Below are 21,242 nucleotides of genomic sequence, written 5' to 3'. Positions count from 1 at the left end.
GAAAATTAAACAGAAACATTTGGAAAAGCTCTTTACTGAAATGGTCGTGAGAGTGTCAGCACAAGTGGTGAATATGAGCTCATTTTCACCATGTAAAAGAAGTTTGGATGGGAGCCTGGATGGTAGGGGTATGGAGGACGATGGTCCCAGTGCAGGAGGTTGCATTAGACAGCTCAAATGTTTTTTTTGGCATTGACTAGATGGGCCAAATAGCCTGTTTCTGTAATGAACTTCTCCATGTTTCTATGACAGAGAAGCTGGCCAAACTTGTTTGGAAGGGAAAAGGTAGGAGTGACAACGGAGCAGCAACGGCTGGAGTTTCTGGGAGCAATTCAGGAGTTGAGTGATCGATACATCCCAAAGAAATGGAAGCATTGGAAAGGCAGGAGGACACAATTGTGGATGAAATGAGAAGCCAAAGCTAACATAAAAGCCATAGAGAGGGCAAACAAAAGAGCAAAAACTATTGGGAAAATTTTAGAAACCTGCAGAAGACAACTAAAACAAGAAGTCGGATGAGCTCGGGGGGTGGAATTATGATATTGTCGTCATTAATGAGTCTTGGTAGCACCCAACAGTCTGAGGCATTTAGAGGAACAAAATATCCGGAGACTCAATATCTCTTGAAAACCAAGGTTCCCTGCAGCAGTTACCTTTCAACTTTTATTTTGACAGGCACATACAAACTCTACACCCTCAGAATTTCACTTCTGAAGGCCTCCCACTTACCAAGTACTCCTTTGCCAGAAAACAGCCTGTCCCAAACCACACTTGTCAGATCCTTTCTGATACCATCAAAATTGACCTTTCTCCAATTTAGAATCTCAACCCGTAGTGCAGACCTCTCTTTTGCCATATTTACTTTGAATCTCATGGCATTATGATCACTAATTTCGATCATCAGCCCTGGATCATTTCCTAACAGCTCATTGCACACTTCTATGTCGGGAATTCTATGAACTGATTAAGGGCACATTTGGCAACCTCTACCCCCTTGACAGCTTTTACAGTATGGGAGTCCCAGTCAATATATGGAAAGTTAAAATCACACCTTTGTTTCTTGGCATGGTCTGCAATCTCTCTACAAATTTGTTCCTCTAAATCTCTCAGACTGTTGAGTGCAACCAAGTCCCAATAATGGCTACAATATCATAATTCCCTGTCCTGAGCTCATCTGGCTTTCCTACGATGCTTCTTGCATTGTGATATACACAGCTCAGCACATTCATCGCTCCATGCTCAACCATTTGATTGCTGACTCTGTCTGAGGTCTGAACAACATCTGACTGGTGTCAAAAAAACAAACTCTCCCTCGTTGTCACAAAAACAAAGGAGCTGATTGTGGACGACAGGAGGAATGGAGACAGGCTAACCTCTATTGACATCAATGGATCTGGGGTTGAGAGGGTGAACAGCTTTAAGTTCCTCGGCATAAACATCACTGAGGATCTCATATGGTCTGTACATACCGGCTGTGTTGTGAAAAAAGCACACCAGCACCTCTTTCACCTCAGACGGTTGAAGAAGTTTGGGATGGGGCCCCAAATCCTAAGAACTTTCTACAAGGACATAATTGAGAGCATCCCGACTGGCTGCATCACTGCCTGGTATGGGAACTGTACTTCCCTTAATCACAGGAACCTGCAGAGAGTGGTGCGGACAGCCCAGCGCATCTGTAGATGTGAACTCCCCACTATTCAGGTTATTTACAGAGACAGGTGTGTAAAAAGGGCCCAATGGATATTGGAGTCCCAATTCACCACAACCACAAACTGTTCCTGCTGTTACCATCCAGGAAACGGTACCACAGCAAAAGGACCAACAGGCTCCGGGACATCATCTTCCACCAGGCCGTCAGACTGATTAATTCATGCTGATACAATTGCATTTCTATGTTATATTGACTGTCCTATGTACAAACTATTTATTATAAATGACTATAGATTACACATTGCACATTTAGATGGAGATGTAAAGATTTCTACTCCTCATGTATATGAAGGACGTATGCAATAAAGTCAATTCCATTCAATTCACCCTCTCCACTATCTGTTCTGTCATTCTGGCTCCCATTCCCCCTACAACTTATTTTAACCACATCACCCTCTCCCCACACTAGCACTAGCGAGCCTCACCACTGGGATATTAGTCCCCTCTTGTTCTGTTCCTCTAACTAACGAATTCCCTATCACCCCTTTGATTTTTCTCTGCCAGGTAATCTCAAGTTTCTAAAGTGGTTCCACCTGTTGTTGTGTGGGATGGACACAAGAGTACTCTGCGATGGCTATTTAACCTCATTCTCCTTCCTGACTCTCACCTAGTTTCCTGTGTCCTGCACTTTGGGTGTAACTCACCTCTCTTCGTGTCATATCTATCACCCTCTCCAACTCCTGGATGATCCGGAAATCATCCATCTCAAGTTCCAACCCCTTAAAGTGCAGGGTTACAAGCTGCAGCTGGATGCACATCTTGTAGGTGAGGGCATCAGGGACACTGGAGGTCTCCTCACCCTCCCACCGATGTCCCCTCTAATTTGTAATGACCAGTGTGCACATCAATCTTGTACTGTGCATTTTTTTTTACCCAGTGACAACATCTGCATCGTGAATTTTCTATAGAGAGGTATTTATTTCAACAGCTAGCAAATCACTGTCAGTAAGAACTTTGATCTTCTCTGGCTTCGATCGAGTTCATCTGCACTCTCACACAACCTATGTAGCAGGCCTGTAACGGGTAATGAAGGATTTTCTCGCCAGAGCTTTTGCACATTGTCCATATGTGGTTTGCTTGCTAAATTACGCTTTAAAAACTCAGATTTCCAAATATCACTCCACTTCTTCCCACTTGTAAATTCTCCAGTAACTTTTACATCACCACAATACACACAGGTAACACCAGTTTCTGTATTGTACATAAATATTTCCCCTGAACCCTCCCCCAGGTGACTGACGGTGGTGAACTCAGTGATGGCAATGCCAATGAATATGAAGGGAAGGGCAGTAGTCTGTCTCATTGGAGTCTGGCACATTTGTGATGTGAAAGCTACTTGTTGCCCAGGGCAAAGGTGTTTGATATCATTATGTACCTGGAGAGAACAGGTCAAAACATGTCCCTGTCATTTGGAACCTGATCCTTTATTCGCTCTTTTCGGTATTTCTCGAGACTCTGACAAGCATTTGATCCCGGCTAAATGACGAACATTGTCTTTTGTCTCTCTTTTAGCTGGACGTGCAGTACTCCTTGTGGAGAGATGTAGTTCCCCCTACGCATGTTCGATGGCTCAGGGATATTGTGTCTTGTTTAGATCTTTAAAAGATTTACTATTCACTTTTAAATTAGCATATAAAGTTCCATGAGGTGTGGGGGCCGTTTTTAAAATATTTTCATAATTCTCACCTTGATTGACAAGTGTATTTTTTTCTTCCTTTGATAGTCAGAGCCTGCATTTCCAGCTTTCTTTGATTAGGTAGCAGGCTACTTTTTTTTTAATCAATCATTTCTCTTTTTACTACAATACATAGTTCTGGGGTGATAGAAGTTTATCTCAAATGTCCTTTTAAATATTTATACTTATAATGTAATGGTTGGCTTGGAGTTGGATCGTGGGTGGGTTGGGAGCTTTCCTTTCTAACTTTTCATTTTTAATATGGGTGACTTGCTCATTTGTTAAGATATGTATTATTGCTATTTTTGTCTGTATTACAATGATCCCACTATTTACACTATTGATTTTTTCTTCAACGCTGTAGTTTGTAGAAAATAACAAAAATAAAAAAAATAAAAAAAAACATGTTCTCACGGGTAGAAAGTCCAGAACAAGAGGGGGTGGAACAAGCAACAGACACAAAATGCTGGGGGAACTCAGCAAGCCAGGCAGCATCTATGGAAAAGAGTACTAATGCTGAGTTCCTCCAGCAATTTGTGTGTGTTGCTCGGATTTCCAGCATCTGCAGATTTTCTCTTGTTTGTGACTGGAGGCAGAACAAAGGTGATTTTCACAACAGCTGATGTAAAAGATTTTGTTCCCTTTCTCCGAGTTCCCGATCCTTGCATTTAGACAGCTGGAGCTCAGCTCTGTCTGAGAGACCCATCGGTTCCCATTCCCTCATCAGCCGGAAGCTCCCCGGGGCCCGTGTACGGATGGTGGGGCTGAGAGAGAGGGAAGAGAGCAGGACTGTCCCGGGATTGCGGGTCACGGAGTCCGGAGTCACAGCAACTACCCGAAGTCGGTGTTGAAAACGCCGCCCGGTGAGACCCCCAACCCGGAGACCCCTTCTCACCTCAACCGATCATCCGGGGCCTTTTGTGCCCCGCGCGCTGGTGAGCTCGAGCTTGGTCGGTTTAACGGCTGGGCTACTAATCACGTGACCAGCCCTCCCCCACCGCTGTCAACAGAGGTTTCATGCGCTGCGCAATTCCCATTGGTGCGAAGCGATGTCAATCACTGCTTCCAGCCAATAGCGGAGGCGGACCAGCCGAGAGGGCGTTACCTCCGCCGACACCGTCTCCCGAACTTGCCGTCACGGCGGGACAACCGTCAAAGTAAATGTCCGCTTTCTGATTTATTTCCATTTCCCTCCGAGGGAAGTTGGGGCGTTTGTGAAGCGTCTCCTGCGGCCGGAGTCTGATGTGTCGCTGAGAGGTAGGAGGAGACCGCTCGGCCCGTCGGTTTGATGCCGGTTCCCCGGGGAGGGAGAGGATGAAGACGGTGAGAGAGGGGGCGGACAGGATGTTTGTCCCGGTGGGGACAGGAGGGGCTCATCTGTGGAAATGTCTGAGCCCACGGTGGTGGCGATTCACCACATTGGGGGGCAAACACCGGCAGACTGTTGCCCTGCAAGCGGGGCCAATGGTCCGGGCAAAGTGACAATTATTTGTGTTTTGTTGAGACTGTACCGGGAATATGGTGTAAAATCCCGCTCCCCACACTAACACGGGTCACACAGACCAAAGAACAAACTGCCGGAGGAACTCAGTGGGTCGGGCAGCATCTGTGGAGGGAAATGGACCGTCAACATTTCGGGCCGAGACCCTCCCTCTGGACTGAGAGTGGACGGGAAATAGTCCGAGAAAAGAGGTGAGGGGTGGGGATGGGGCAAGAGCTGGGGAGTGAGAGGTGGATCCAGGTGAGGGGGAGGTGGGAAGGTGGAAATAGTGACGGGGGTGGGAGGTGAGTGGTTGGGGCAACACGGGGCTGCAGAAGATGGAAATTAATTCCATAGAGGATTAACAAAGAGGTTAGAGAGTATTTGTTATGGAGAGTGCAATGAAGATTCACCAGACTGATCCCTGGAGTGGTGGGGTCATCATATGAAGAAAGACCAAATGTGATAACCCTTTCATTTAGTGAATTGAGGACTGAGAGGTGAACACATTGAAATGCACAACATCATTACCGGCTGAACCAGGGATCCCAGTCTCTGAAAAAGGGGGTGGACTGTCCGGGACTGAGATGAGGGGAAATGTCTCCACTCCGAGGGTGGTGAATGTCTGTAAATTCCCACCACAGAGGCCGGTGAAGACTCAGTGATCGTCCTCACATATAACAGAGGCTGGCAGATGTGTGGAGACCGAAGGGATCGAGGAAATGAGGATCGGGCAGAAACATGTGGCTGAGATGGGAGAGCAGCCGTCATCTTGTTGATGGTTAGAGGGCTGAATGGCCACCTCCTGCTGTTTCTCTTTCTATTCAAATATTTTGTTACTATCCAAAATTAATAAGAGTACATCGAAGTAACCAACACTTACAATGTCTGTCTCAAGAAAAAAAGACATTGTTTTTAAGATTGAAAATTGTTTCAATTCTCCTGCTGTTTCTCACTTGATGTTTCAGTGTTCCTGTCCAGTGAGGCTGGAGTAAAGCGAATAGAAATTGTTTTCAACATAGAACTGATGTAAATGAAACCTGCACAATTCCTGTGTGGGTCTGATTGTGTGTCTGAGCGGGATGGGAATTGAACTAAAGCTCTGAGAACTCTGTGACCGGGGGGGGGGGGGGTGGAGAGGAAGGGACAGGGAAGATATGGAGGGAAAAATTAAAAATGTTGCTGAAATAATACGGGAAATAATGAAATAAAGTGGGAAACGCGTCGGGCAGCGTGTGAGGGGCGAGGAGATGTCACCGGGTCACGTGATCCACCATCTTGTTGATGGTTAGAGGGGCTGAATGGCCACCTCCTACTGATTCTCACTTGATGTTTCAGTGGTCCTGTCCTGTGAGGCTGGAGGAATGTGAATAGAAATTAGTGTTTATACACATAGAACTGATTTAAATGAAACCTGCAGATTTCCGGTTTGGGTCTAGATTGTGTGTTGGCCCAGGATGGGAATCGAGCCCGTGACTCTGTGACCTGGGGCCGGAGGGAAAGGGACAGAGAAGATATGGAGGGAAAAGGTAAATACGTATCGGGTGTAAATATGGAATAATGTGGGAAATGCGGCAGATGGTTCGGGCAGCGTGTGAGGGGCGAGGAGCAGAGTCACCGGTTCAGATGGGAGACCTTCCATCCGTCACCTGATCCCATGTCCTGTTCACGTTTTTCCACAGACCTGCAGCATCTGCCGGTCACTGCTCTATGTGTCCGTGTAGCTTCATCTTTCGCCCATTCAGACAAGTCAGTGAGATCCGGATCTGTCACGTCCTCTCATTGTGGGTGGACAATGATTTTTTCTGCAATAATTTCAGCATGTTTCGATATAACCACATTACAATTACAGCATGGAAACAGGCCATCTTGGCCCTTCTAGTCCGTGCCAAATGCTTACTCTCACCTCGTCTCAGGCCTCAGACCATAACCGCTGGGCTGAGGCCTGGGACTAGGCCTCATTCCAGTGTTTTTACCTGTTGAAGTGCAGCCTATGTTTCTGAATGTCTGACCCATTTATGTGAGAGTTAGCCTTTTCTATTTATCTGAGTATCTCATAAACGTGTAGTTTAGTTCAGCTTCACTCCAGAATTTACAAAGCAACAACCCAGTCAGTCAAATAGTTCCACACAATTAAAGTAGTTTACAGTATTACATTTTTAAAATTTTTATGTTGTACTACTTATATAATTTAACTATTTAATATGTATATTCTTATTTTAAATCACAATGGTTAAAATCTATTGTTATGAATAGACAGAGACAACAAATTACATGATATCTGCCGGTGCTATTAAACCTGATTCTGATAATTGGTCTGGGAGACCCACCACCGGTCACCTGATCCCAGTTACCGCAGATCGTAATGTGAGATTGAAGCCTTTTCTATTTATTTGCATTCCTCAGAAATGACAACAGTTAAGTTTCCTTCTCTGGTTCCAGAGCAGAAGCTCAGTCTGTCTAATATTTCCGCACAATTAAAATGGGGAATTTGTTTATTCTTATCACGTACTGAGCTACAGTGAAAATCTTGCCTGACCTACCATCCACACAGATCAATACATTACTACGATACATTGAGCTGATATACGACAAAACAATAACTGTAACAAAGCATTATGGCTGCAGAGAAAGTGCAATGCAGATAGACATATGGTGCAGGGTCACGTCCAGTTACATTGTGAGGTCGAGTCCATTTGATTGGACGGGAAACCATTAATTTGGCTTACAACCGCGGACAGGAAGCTGTCCATGAGCCTGGTGGTAAGCACTTTAAGGCTTCTCCATGTCTTCCCCAATGGGGGATTGGGTTTGCGGCAATAATGTCCAAAGTTGTGGGCATCTTTGAGTACACGGCCTGCTTTCCCGAGGCAGGGGAAGTGTAGGAAGAGTCCATGGAGGGGAGGCTACTTTCTATGATGTTTCCAGATGAGATCAAAGTTCTCTGCAGTTCCTTGCAGTCATGGGCAGAGCTTTAGCCATACAAAGGCGTGAAGTATCGACAAGAAGCTCAGAGACCTCGGCCTTCACCCTGCCTTGTGTAGCTGGATCCTGGACTTCCTGTCAGATCGCCGGCAGGTGGTAAGAGTGGGCTCCCTCACCTCTGTCTCTCCGACCCTCAGCACACATGCCCCACAGGGTTGTCTCCTTGGCCCCCTCCTTTACTCTCTGCACCCATGACTTGTGTCGCCACCCAGAGCTCCAATCTGTTAATTAAATTTGCTGACGACACTACATTGATTGGCCTAATCCCAAATAATAACTTTCAATTGATCAAATGCTTCCTGACAAGGCTCGGTCCAAACAAACTTTTCACCCTTCTTCAGGAGATTAGTCAGAGGAACAGCGATATCAGCAAAGTTTTTACTGAATTTACGATAATATCCAACCATTCCCAGAAACCTTCCAAGAGCCTTCTTACCAGTCTGTCACAAAAACTGTGGGTCATCTGTCTAAGAAAAATAACAAGATGGCTTGAGTGGCAAAAATAGATTGAGGTGCTTTTATTTACAAAAATAGTGGAAGAACAAAAACTTGGATGTCCACATCAAAACAAAAAGATTTTTTTAAATATATATTCAGCTTGCTATTGTCACCTGTCTGGTTAACAGCCGCCCTCAGATGAAACCAAAAAAAAAACCCAAAGCCTTGGTAACCCAAGCCTTATAACTGCTAAGCCAATCCCCCTAGACTAACCAAAAGCTAATTAACTCAATTATCTTCCATTTCACACAATCTGAAACTCTGCCACCAGTTCTCACAATAAACGCATATACTTCATCATAGGATTCACCATTTCCCGGTTAAATAACTTGTATAAACCCCAAAACTTTACCACAAGATGAGTAATTAGGTAACATAACCCTTGTCCCAGGTAAAGATGGTATCCTCCACCATCGGCACACCTGTGCAGGTTGCTGCTGCCTCCATATAAGACAGCTCTATGCAGCAGCTCTGTTTCAGACCCAGTGACTGTGGAGGAGAGAGACGTCAGATTATCATGACACTTCGGCAAAATACTTATTGGAAAGATGAATATGAATAAATTGACCTGAGATAATAAAACTGTGACATAGTGTGTTTCTTTTTTTCATACCTATTACTGCTGGCGATGAGTGTAAAATTGTGACTGTTGATTTATTGTGACGTGTGCACTCACCACAATAACAGAGGGAATAATGTGTGTGGATGACCCTTTGGGTGTTTTACCGAGTGTGCCATGAAACATCTGTAATCAGTGACCGGCCTTCGTCACACAGTCGGAATAGGAACTTCAGAAATGGCCTGGATTTTGCCTGCACAGGAGCCAACTTGCCTTGACCTACAACACAGCCAAGACAGATCATAGTGGCATGGCCAAATTCACTCTTAGCTAAGTCAGCTGTAAGGCTGACCCTGGAAAGCCTGTCCAACAGCTTTTCTACTACACAGATATGCTCTTCCCAAGTGTCACTCCCTGTGACTAAGTCATCAATATAGGCATCTGTGTGTCCTAACCCTTGAATTACAGGATCAATCATTCTCTGGAATGTTCCTGGAGCATATTTCATTCCAAATGGTGAAACATTGTATTCATACAACCCAGAAGGTGTCACAAATGCAGAAATTTCTCTACCTCAGTCCGTCAATGGAACACACCAATACCCTTTCAACAGATCAATCTTTGTAAGAAATTACCTTTTCCAACCGTATTGATGCAATCATCCACCCTAGGGATAGGGTAGACATCTGTTTTTGTTACTGCATTTACCTTCCTATAATCAGTGCAAAATCTAACACTACCATCAGCTTTGGGCACAATAACGCAGGGTGAGCTCCAATCTGATGTTGAAGGCCTAATAATACCATTTTCAGCATATATTCAATTTCTTGCTCAGCCAATTCACACTTTTCTACGTTCATGCGATGTGGGTGTTGTTTAATCGGTTTGGCTTGACCAATATCTACGTCATGTACTGCGACCCTGGTTTGCTTGGGAACATCGGGAAATAAATCTTTAAACTTCAGAATTAATTACTTCAGCTGTTGTTGTTGCTTTGGCTGCAGATGAGCCAACTTGTTGTCAATGTTTTCGAGAACAACAGTGTTCACTAGCCTAACTGGGACCATGTTTGGGCTTGTGAAAAGTTTCAGATGAGTCAATTGTTTTAGGGTTGCCAGATTGATATGTTTGACAACACTCACCGATGGTACCTGCTTGTCAGAATAAGGCTTTATCATATTGATGTGTACCACCTGTGTTAGCTTACGTCAGTCGTGTGTTTTAATAACATAATTCACATCATTAATTTGAGAGACTATTTCATACAGTCCATTGAATTTCGCTTGAAGTGGATCCATCAACATTGGAGATAAGGCAAGCACATTATCCCCCACCTTGTATTTTCTTTTGTTTTGGTCCACTTATCAAACCAACACTTCATTTTGTTTTGAGAAATCTTTAAGATTCGTCTGGCTAGACTACAGGCTTGGTGTAGTTTATTTTTGAAATTCAAAACATAGTCTAACAAGTTAACATGTACATCCCCATCAATCCACTGTTCCTTTAACAAGGTCAAAGGTCCCCTCACTCTATGACCAAATACAAGTTCAAATGGACTAAAGCCCAGTGACTCCTGTACTGACTCTTTTAAGCCTGATTTATACTAATGCATCAAGTGTACGCCGTACCCTCGCTGTACCCTACGCCGTAGGGTGACAGGCATCTCCTCAAAAAAGTAACTCACGCATCGCGGTGACGCAGACCGCAACCACTGTGATTGGTCCGCTTGGTAGCATCGCATTTCTGGTTGCTTTTCTCCGCCATGTCTGTACACTGATGCGAAATAAATACCTGGAGACAATGAACCAAATCATCCAATCTACCTGCCGACATCTGAAAATATTTGAAATGCATTTCCTTGTCCATGTCTCTCACGAAGAAGCTCAACAGTGTCAGAGAAACCCCACCGCCAACTTGCATTTTGGTGGTGAAGTGCAGAGCAATGCAGACACAACTACGCATGCTCACTATGGCGTAGGGCTACGCAAAAATTAAATCGGGCCTACGGTGTAGGATATGGCGTATCCCGAACGCACAAGTATAAATCAGCCTTTACGGTGAACAAAAGCAAATGTATTCCTTCAGATGCTGCCTGGCCTGCTGCGTTCACCAGCAACTTTGATGTGTGTTGCTTGAATTTCCAGCATCTGCAGAATTCCTGTTGTATTCCTTCATCCCAGTCTTGTCCATTTTCAACACAGTACGTCTTTATCATTGTTTTGAGGGTAGAATGAAATCTTTCTAAAGCCCCTTGTGATTCTGGATGGTACGCAGACGATGTAATTTGTTTAGCTCCCAGTTCATAAACTACTTGCTGGAATAATCCAGATGTAAAATTACTTCCTTGATCAGACTGGATTTCTTTAGGCAAACCAAATAAAGTTAAAAAACTTGTTAGGAGCCTTTGCCACAGTTTTAGCTTTAATATTGCTTTAATATTTAGCTTTAATAAAACTTGAAAAAGGGTTCACCGAATGCAGGTATAGGCCGGAGTGGGGCCACTGGGGTGACCTGATTAGGTTTACCCACAACTTGACAAGTGTGACAGGTTCTGCAAAAGGTCACAACATCTTTCCTCAAATTAGGCCAGTAAAATTCTTTCATAATCCTGTTTACAGTCTTATTCATGCCAAAATGGCCACCTACGGGCATACTGTGGGCCAAAGTTAAAATTTCAGTCCATTAAACTTTAGGAACTACAACTTGGTGAACAATTGCCCATTCCTCACTCACAGGTATAGCAGGTGGCCTCCACTTCCTCATTAACACTCCATCCTTGAGATAATACCCTACTGTCATTTTCTTAATCTCATCATCTGAGAGAGATGTTTCTTATAAAGCTTCAATCTCAGGGTCTCGGTTCTGTTCTGCTATAAACTCCTTCCTAGACAGGGATAAATCTTTCTCATCAGACTTACTACCTGAATCCTGTTGAAACAATGAAGGCTGAAAGGTCCCTTACAAGTCATCATAACCTGAATCCTGGTCAACCTGATTTTGGCTATCATGGGTATCAGAATCATGCTGCACAGAACTGTCTGCATTGGCAGACTTTTTAGCCATACTTCGAGTTACTGCGATAAATGTTAAAATCCATCTGTGGGTCGTCAGTGGTTGGCTTAGTTGTCAACTGCACTGCAGGAACAACATTACCATCTGCCAGGTCATTCCCTAACAGCAAAGTAACATCTTCCACCGGTAAACTGGAGCATAATCCGATCCTAACAGGTCCCGAAACAAACCCTGACTGTAAAGTTACCTTGTGCAATGGAACAGAAACAATGCTGCCCCCAATGCCTTTAATAAGATTTACCTCACCAGTGTCAGTCTCATTACCAAACTTTAGAATGCTGTCTAATATAAGTGATTGAGAAGCCCCAGTATCTCGAAGAATTTTCACTGGTACCGGGGTTGACCCTTCCATTACTAATACAAACCGATCTGACATAAAATGATCAAATCCCTTTTTAACTCAGTCAGACCTCTCAGTCCTTAACTGAGCCTCAGCAGAATGTTCAGAACCATGTGGGTTTATAGGTGCTTCAACATACAAATCAGAGGTATTTGGGACTGCCTCCTTTTCCTTTTTCTTCTTCAGGATGGAACTATTAGACATCATATGATGAGCTTTCTTACAATAGTAACAAGTAAGTCCAGAATATTTCTCCTTCAACTGCTTCCCTTCATCCTTACTCTTGTCACTAGTCCCAGCTTTAATTTCTGGTTTACCCTGGTTATCCCTGCTACTCTTTTGGAAACTCTTACTCGGGGTAAACATAACCTTGTGGGTTAAAGCAAACTCATCTGTTAATCTAGTAGACTCCTGCAAAGCAGCAGCATCCTTTTCACCTAAATATATCTTTATGTCACCAGGGACGCACCTTTTGAATTCTTCAATTAAAACCAACTCTTTCAAGCTGTTAAAATCATCATTTACATTTTTATATGTGCACCAGCGGTCAAAACACACAAACTTCTCATAAGCAAATTCCATATAAGTCTGGTTCACAGGTTTCCTCCAATTTCTAAACTTTTGCCTGTATGCTTCTGGGACCAACTCGTAAGCCTTGAGCACAGCCTGTTTCACTATGTCATAATCAGCTGCTTCATCAACTGTCAAAGCAGAATAGGCTTGCTGAGCCTTCCCCTTAGTTACACTTTGTAAGAGAATAGGCCAACCCTCTTTTGGCCATTTTAAACCCTGAGCAACCTTCTCAAAATGCTGGAAGTATTTATCAACCTCTGCCTCGTCAAATGGGGGTACCAATTTAACTTCCTGACTGGCCTCAAACTTATCACCAGAGTCTAACGCTAGACCCCTTTGCTGCAATTGCTCTATCTTTTTCAGTTTGAACATCCTCTACCTTTCTGCTTCCTCTGTTTATCTGCCTCTCTAGCCTCAATCAGCATCTGCCTGTCCACAGCCTCCATCTTTATTTTTCCTAACTTGTGCGGGAGCTCTAGCTCACTAGGTTTACTTTCAGGAAACACCTCCAACTCCTCCACTTTAAACACACCCTCAGATACATAATACTCAGCTATTATCCTCTGCATCTGTGACCTCCTCATTGTCAATTTCACCTTCACAAGTTTTAACCTTTTAGTAATACTCAACAACTCAATCCTTCTGGTGTCCTTCAGTGCCTCAGAGGTTGGCGCTTCCAGACATCTATTGACATCCATTGCTGCTGATTTTCCACACACAAATAAATCAAAAGGGATTTCTCCAATGAAACCGATAATTAATCAATACACCTCCAAATCTTTTCTTATATCGGATGCAGGCCCCAATTTTGTCCCCGTAACGCTTTAGAAATGAGTCAGCAGCAATAGACTACACCTAGAGTCTGTTTTTGATGTTAAATCCACTATCTTTATTAGTACCTACTAACAATATAGTAACTTAAGCAAGATAAACAAAAATTAACAGTGTTATGTGTATATATGTGGGTAAATATAACTCCCAAACTATTGAGCTCAGGGGAAACAAGGCTTGGAGTCTTGAGATGGTAAACTATGAAAGTTCAGTTCAACCACAGAATAGTTGAGGAGAAAGAGATATTTGTAATCCAGGGTAAATGTCGAGAGAAGGTAATAACGTTGAATTCCACAGCATCCATGGTGGTAAAACGAGAGAACAGTCGCTGTAGGTTTTATCCGTCGTCATTCCAAATCCACATACAAATTATCACCAAAAGTGACTTGTCACAAGGGATATCGTCTTCAAGTGAATTTCCACACCACACCCAGGCAAGGGTTAACACATAAGTGGTCTTCACAGGAGACCCCAAATCCGATCCACTCCTATGGATAAAATGAGGTGACAACCACACATCGAATGTTCGCTGAATTGATAATTAACCCACCTTTGTGGGCAGAGGAAAGTTCGAAACAGTGACCCTTGGCCACTAGTTCCCTTGTTTTGAACCTTCCATTTTCCCTCCTTCATCTCCGTCTCACTGAGTATCTGTGTCCTTGGTTAAAACTAAACAAGCTGTGAGCGATGTAAGCAAGATGCAAGTAAGACTGATTTCCATTCTTAATTTCCCTCTCTCTCTCAAAATGACAGTCCACAGCAAACGAAATCTGGGGATTCATAACAATGGCCACTCCCCATTGTGAACTGACTGGTGTGCCAGTAGGTGGGATGACTGAGTGAATCCTTTCCCACATTGCGAGCTGGTGAACGGCTTCTCCCCGGTGTGAACTCGCTGATGACTCTGTAGGTGGGATGACCGAGTGAATCTCTTCCCGCAAACTGAGCAGGTGAACGGCTTCTCCCCAGTGTGAACTCGCTGATGATTCTGTAGGGTGGATGATTGGGTGAATCTCTTCCCACAGACTGAGCAGGTGAATGGTTTCTCCCCAGTGTGAACTCGCTGATGATTCTGTAGGGTGGATGGGTGAGTGAATCTCTTCCCACAGATTGAGCAGGCGAACGGCTTCTCCCCAGTGTGAACTCGCTGATGTGCCACTAGGTTGGATGACTCAGTGAATCTCTTCTCAGAGACTGAGCAGGTGAACAGCATCTCTCCAGTGTGAACTCGCTGGTGAGCCATTAGCTTAGACGAGCAAGTGAATCCCTTCCCACAGTCTGAGCAGGTGAACGGCCACTCCCCACTGTGAACTGACTGGTGTACCAGCAGTCTGGATGACTGAGTGAATCCTTTCCCACATTCTAAGCAGGTGAATGGCTTCTCTCCAGTGTGAACTCGCTGGTGTCTCTGTAGGTGGGATGACTGAGTGAATCTCTTCCCACATTCTGAGCAGGTGAATGGCTTCTCCCCAGTGTGAACTCGCTCATGACTCTGTAGGGTAGATGAATTAGTGAATCCCTTCCCACAGACTGAGCAGGTGAACGGCTTCTCCCCAGTGTGAACTCGCTGATGAATCTGTAGGCTGCATAACTTAGTGAATCCCTTCCCACATTCTGAGCAGGTAAACGGCTTCTCCCCAGTGTGAACTCGCTGATGACTCTGCAGGTTGGATGACTGAGTAAATCCCTTCCCACATTCTGAGCAGGTGAACGGCTTCTCCCCAGTGTGAACTCGCTGATGACTCTGTAGGTTGGATGACTGAGTGAACCTCTTCCCACAGACTGAGCAGGTGAATGGCTTCTCCCCAGTGTGAACTCGCTGATGTCTCTGTAGGGTGGATGAATTAGTGTAACTCTTCCCACAGACTGAGCAGGTGAACGGCTTCTCCCCAGTGTGAACCCGCTGGTGAGCCATTAGGTCAGATGACCAAGTGAATCCTTCCCCACAAATTCAGCAGATGACCAGCCTCTGCCCAGTGTGAATTGCCTGGTGTGTCCACAGGTGGGATGACCGACTGAATCCCTTCTCACACACAGATCAGATGAATGAACTTGTCTGGTGTGAACTTGTTGATGTACCTTCAATTGAGATAACCGAGTGAATCCACTCCCACTGTCTGAGCAGGTGAACGGCCTTTCCCCTGTGTAAAATGACGGGCGAGCCAGTCAGTCAGATGACCAAGTGAATCCCTCCCCACAGTCTGAGCAGGAAGGATGGTCGATTGAATCCCTTGCTCCACTTCTCAAACATCTGGACAGAGACAGCAAAACTGTGTTTGAGATCCTAGGAGCTAAATTCCATCTCGTTTTTAACCTGTAAAAAGATTTACAAAATCCATCACTGGGTTAGGGCAACATTTCAGATGAGATTACTTGAGTTTTCAAGGTTTGATCTGGTATCACACTGTTACAGTGAGATTCAACCCAAGTTGGAGAGAGAAATCATCTTCTAACTGGGCACAGTGCTGGTATCTGGAATGGCCATCAATTCCTTGATGCTCTTCCTGTCTCTATAAGAATGGGGCATTTCTGCCGTCTCCAATTTGTTCCTTGGCTCAGTTTGACTCTCTCCATTGATGAGCAGCATGGATGCCTGGCCCCACAGTAACTGAAAGAGTATCAGGCAAGTTGTCTTTCTTGTCATGCATCTGGGATTTTCTTTTATGTATTATTAACTTAAAAGTGCCACAGTTTTAACACCATATACAAAATTCCTGCTGAGATGAATGGTTGGTCTGCACAGCTGTTAAAAGGACTTGGAATGAATTTTTGTACTATTTCAGGTTCTTGTCACAGTCACAGAAAATTACAACACAGAAACAGGCCCTTTGGACCATCTGGTTTGTGCTGAACTATTTAAACCACCCACTCCCATACCCCTACCATCCAGGTACCTATAGAAACCTCTTAAATGTTGAAATTGAGCTCGCATGCACCACTTGTGCTGGCTGCTCATTCCACACCCGGATGACCGTCTGTGTGAAGAAATTTCCCCTCATGTTCCCCTTAACGTTTCACCTTTTACCCATAACCCATGGTCTCTGGTTGTCGTCCCACCCCATCTCAGTGATAAAAGCCAGCTTGCACTTACCCTATCTATACCCCTCATAATAGTGGTATACCTCCATCAAATCTCCCCTCAATCTTTTATGTTCCAAGGAATAAAGTCCTTACCTGTTCAATCTTTCCTAATAACCCAAGTCCTCCAGACCTGGCAACATCCTTGTGAATTTTCTCTGAACTCTTTCAACCTCTTTTACAACCTTCATGTAGGTAGGTGACCAAAACTGTACACAATACTCCAAATTAGGCCTCACCAATGTCTTCCACAAGTCAACATAACCTCTATCTATTGTTGTCAGTACTTTGGTTTATGAAGGCCAATGGGCCAAAGTCTTTCTTTCCGTCACATCCATGACACCATTTTCAATAGACAATAGGTGCAGGAGTAGGCCATTTGGCCCTTCAAGCCGGTACTGCCATTCACTGTGATCATGGCTGATCATCCACAATCAGTACCCCGTTCCTGCCTTCTCCCCATATCCCTTGACTCTGCTATCATTAAGAGATCTCTTTCTTTCTTGAAAGCATTCAGAGAATTGGCCTCCACTGCATTCCACAGATCCACAACTCTCTGGCTGAAAAAGTTTTTCCTCAACTCCATGCTAAATGACCTACCCCTTATTCTCAAATTGTGGCCTCTGGTTCTGGACTCCCCCAACATCAGTGAATTAAAGACTTGTATTCCCAGATCCCTTTCTTCTACAACACTCCTCAGTGCCCTACCAGTCACTGTGAAAGACCTCCCTTGGTACGTCATACCAAAGTGCAACACCTCACACTGGTCTGCATTAAATTCCATTTTCCATTTCTCAAACCATTTTCCCAGTTGGTCCAGATCGCACAGCAGCCATGATAGTCTTCCTCACTGTTCACTGCACCACCAATCTTGGTGTCATCCGCAAATTTGCTGATCATCCAGATTACTGATATAGATGACAAACAATAACAGATCCAGCACTGATCCCTGTGGCACACCACTAGTCACAGGCCTCCGGTCAGAGAGGCAACCATCTGCTACCACACACTGGCTTCTCCCAAAGACAGTGTCTCATCCAATTCACTGTCTCATCTTGAATGCTGAGTGACTGAACCTTCTTGACCAACCTCCCATATGAGACTTTGTCCAGTGCCTTGTTAAAGTCCATGTGGATAACATCCACTGCCTTGCCTGATAACTTCCTCGAGAGACTCTACAAGATTGGTTAGACATGACCTACCATGCTCAAAGCCCTGATGTCTATCCTTAATCAGTCCACACCTATCCAAATACTTACAGCATATCTCCAGTTCCTGCACATGCGTTCCAATAACTTTCCCACTACTGATGTCAAGCTCACCAATGTACAATCTCTTAGTTTATTTTTAGAGCCTTTCTCGAACAGCGGAACAACATTGGCTGTCCTCCAATCCTCCAGTACCTCACCTGTCTCTAAAGATCATTTAAATATCTGTCCTCGTGCCCCGACAATTTCTGCACTTGTCTGCCGCAGAGTCCCAGGGAACAACTTGTCAGGCCCTGGGGATTTATCCACGCTAATTTGCCCTAAGACAGCAAACACCTCCACCTCTGTAATCTGTACAGGGTCCATGAAGTTGATGCTGCTTTGCCTCACTTCTATAGACTCTGTGTCCATCTCCTGTGTAAATACGGATGCAAAAAAAAATCTCCCACATCTATTTTGTCTCAGATCAGAACTACTGTTCTGATCTTGCATAGGATTATTTTTTTTTTCCCCCCTTGCAATCCTTTTTGCTCTTAACATATCTGCAAAATCCATGAGGATTCTCCTTCACCATGTCTGCTGGGGCAACCTCATGCCTTCTTTGTCTTTCATAAGTGTTCACTTGAATTTCCTGTACTTCATACGTACCCCATTTGTTCCTATCTGCCTGTACCTGGTATGCACCTCCTTTTTATTGATCTGGGAGATGAAGCACAAAGGGCTGATAGAGCTGCATGGTGGGAGGTGGGGGTGGGGGAGGGTTAAACTAAAGTTGCAGGGGGAATGGGAGCCTGAATAACAGAACAGATACTGGAGACGTTGTGGAGACAGTTGTTGTTCAGACCTCAGACAAAGACAGGAATGAAAAAGTTGAGCATGGTGCAGTGGATATGCTCAATCCTGTATATTTCAATACAGGGAGTAGCGTAGGAAAGGCAGATGTGTTCAGAGCACGGATCAACACCTGGAATTATGACACTAGGATCTGGCAACTGTGGCCTGGGACAGGCTGCTTTCTGGCAAAGGTGTGCTTGGTAAATTGAGGCCTTCAAAGCAAAATTTTGTAAGCACAAAGTGGGTATGTGCTTGTCAGAATAAAAGATAAAGATAGAAACTGTATCTCTTGGTTTTCAAGAGATATTGAGAACCTGGTGAAGCACAAAATGGAGTTGGATAACAAAGATAGGCAGGTAGGTTCTTATGGAGTATAAGAAATTCAAGAGAAAACATAAGAAATAAATCAGGATGGCTAAAAGAAAGCATGAGATTGCCCTCGTAAAAAAGATAAAGGATAATTGTCGGGGATTCTAGAAATAGATTAACAACAAATGGATTGCAAGGCATAAAGTTGGTCCTCTGGAAGACTGAAATGGCAATCCACGTGTGGAACGAAAGCAGATGGGTGAGATCTTAATTTTTTTTTATCTCATTTACTCAGGAGATGGACAGAGTGTCAATGAGAGTGTGGAAAAGCAGCATTAAAGTTGTGGACCCTATACAGATTAAAGAAGAGGAGATGTTTGCTATCCTGAGGCAGATTAGGGTGGATAAATCTCCGGGGCATGACAAGGTGCTCCCTCGGACTCTACGGGAGGCAAGTGCAGAAATAGTTGGGGCCCTAGCAGAGATAATTAAATCATCCTTAGTAATGGGAGAGTTATCAGAGGATTGTAGGGTAGCCAAAGTTATTTCGCTGTTCAACATAGAACATAGAAATCTACAGCATATTCCAGGCCATTCAGCCCACAATGTTGTGCCAACCATGAAACTTACTCTAGAAACTGCCTGGAATTTCCCTAGCACATAGATCTCTATTTTTCTAAGCTCCATGTACCTACCTAAGAGGCTGTTAAAAGACCCTCTTGTATCTGCCTCCACCACCACTGCTGGCAGTGCATTCCACACACCCATCAATCTCTGTGTAAAAAAACTTACCACTGACATCCCCTCGGTACCTATTTCCAAGCACCTTATAACTATGCCCCTCGTGTTAGTCATTTCAGCCCTGGGGAAAAACCTCTGGCTATCCACACGATTAATGCCCCTCATCATCTTATACATCTAAAAAAGGCTCTAAGCATAAACAAGGATATTATACATTGCTTTGATGATTTGTTGGAAGTTTGAAAAGGTATGAGGGTATAGATAGGGTAAATGCAAGCAGCTTTTTCCACTGATGTTGGGCGGGACGACAACCAGAGGTCATGGGTAAGTGACTTCCCCATTCATACAACAAATACAATACAGCACAATACAGGCCCTTCAGCCCACAATGCTGTGCCAGACATTACTTACTTTAAAAATTACCTAGAGTTCCCCATAGCCCTCTATTTTTCTACGCACCATGTACCTATCCATGAGCCTCTTAAAAGACCCTATTGTATCCGGCTTCATCACAGTGGCCGGCAGCCCATTCCACGCACTCACCACTCTGTGTAAAAAACTCACCCCTTGTGGTGATATCACGTGTCAGGACGTGACTGGACAGAGTTCCTAACATGAGCAGAAATGAAGAATGATCGAGAAGCATGGCAGTGTAAAACGTGGTTTTGCTGCTGTTAAATACAAGTTCAATTCTGCAGAATATGGTTTGTTATTAGTAACCCACGGTACGTATAAAGAACACAACACCCCGACATCTCCTTCGTACCTACTTCCAAGCACCTTAAAACTGTGCCCTCTCTGCAGATTTTCTCTTGTTTGTGACTGGAGGCAGAACAAAGGTGATTTTCACAACAGCTGATGTAAAAGATTTTGTTCCCTTTCTCCGAGTTCCCGATCCTTGCATTTAGACAGCTGGAGCTCAGCTCTGTCTGAGAGACCCATCGGTTCCCATTCCCTCATCAGCCGGAAGCTCCCCGGGGCCCGTGTACGGATGGTGGGGCTGAGAGAGAGGGAAGAGAGCAGGACTGTCCCGGGATTGCGGGTCACGGAGTCCAGAGCTCACAGCAACTACCCGAGATAATCGCTTACCTGCAGCCGATCCCGCAGCCGTGACCCCGAGGCCTTTGTGTACTGCGCGCATGCGTGATATTCGCCGGCGTCATCAACCCTGACGCCTGCGCATATGATCGATGCTTCCGCTCCGGCGAAATTTATAACGCAGGTCTCTATGGGTAATCCCGGTGCCATTAATCGTTTCTGCAAGCACTAGTTCCATGTCCACCTCAGTTTTTTTGTGTATATAGAATATTCAGCAACTGTTTTAACGCAGAAAGCGGCTCCCGTAAACA

At 44.5% G+C, this 21,242-nt stretch overlaps 1 protein-coding gene across 1 annotated transcript; it reads right to left on the bottom strand.

Annotated features, from left to right (window-relative positions):
• Positions 1-11,780: 11,780 nt before the first annotated feature.
• LOC140208377 (uncharacterized) lies at positions 11,781-21,039 on the bottom strand. Its single transcript, XM_072277021.1, has 2 exons — positions 20,983-21,039; positions 11,781-16,037 (listed from the first exon to the last, which is right to left on the bottom strand). The coding sequence occupies exon 2, from the start codon at positions 15,636-15,638 to the stop codon at positions 14,502-14,504; it is 1,137 nt and encodes a 378-aa protein (XP_072133122.1). The 5' UTR covers positions 15,639-16,037; positions 20,983-21,039; the 3' UTR covers positions 11,781-14,501.
• Positions 21,040-21,242: the final 203 nt, after the last annotated feature.

The sequence above is a fragment of the Mobula birostris genome, chromosome 13, assembly GCF_030028105.1.
Source record: "Mobula birostris isolate sMobBir1 chromosome 13, sMobBir1.hap1, whole genome shotgun sequence".
In the NCBI taxonomy this organism is placed as follows: Eukaryota; Metazoa; Chordata; class Chondrichthyes; order Myliobatiformes; family Myliobatidae; genus Mobula; species Mobula birostris.
This window is presented reverse-complemented; position numbering and strand designations above follow the sequence as displayed.

Bases quoted from the DNA above. Each gene is read 5' to 3' on its own strand.
- LOC140208377 (XM_072277021.1), bottom strand. From the start codon at position 15,638: ATGGCTCACCAGCGGGTTCACACTGGGGAGAAGCCGTTCACCTGCTCA.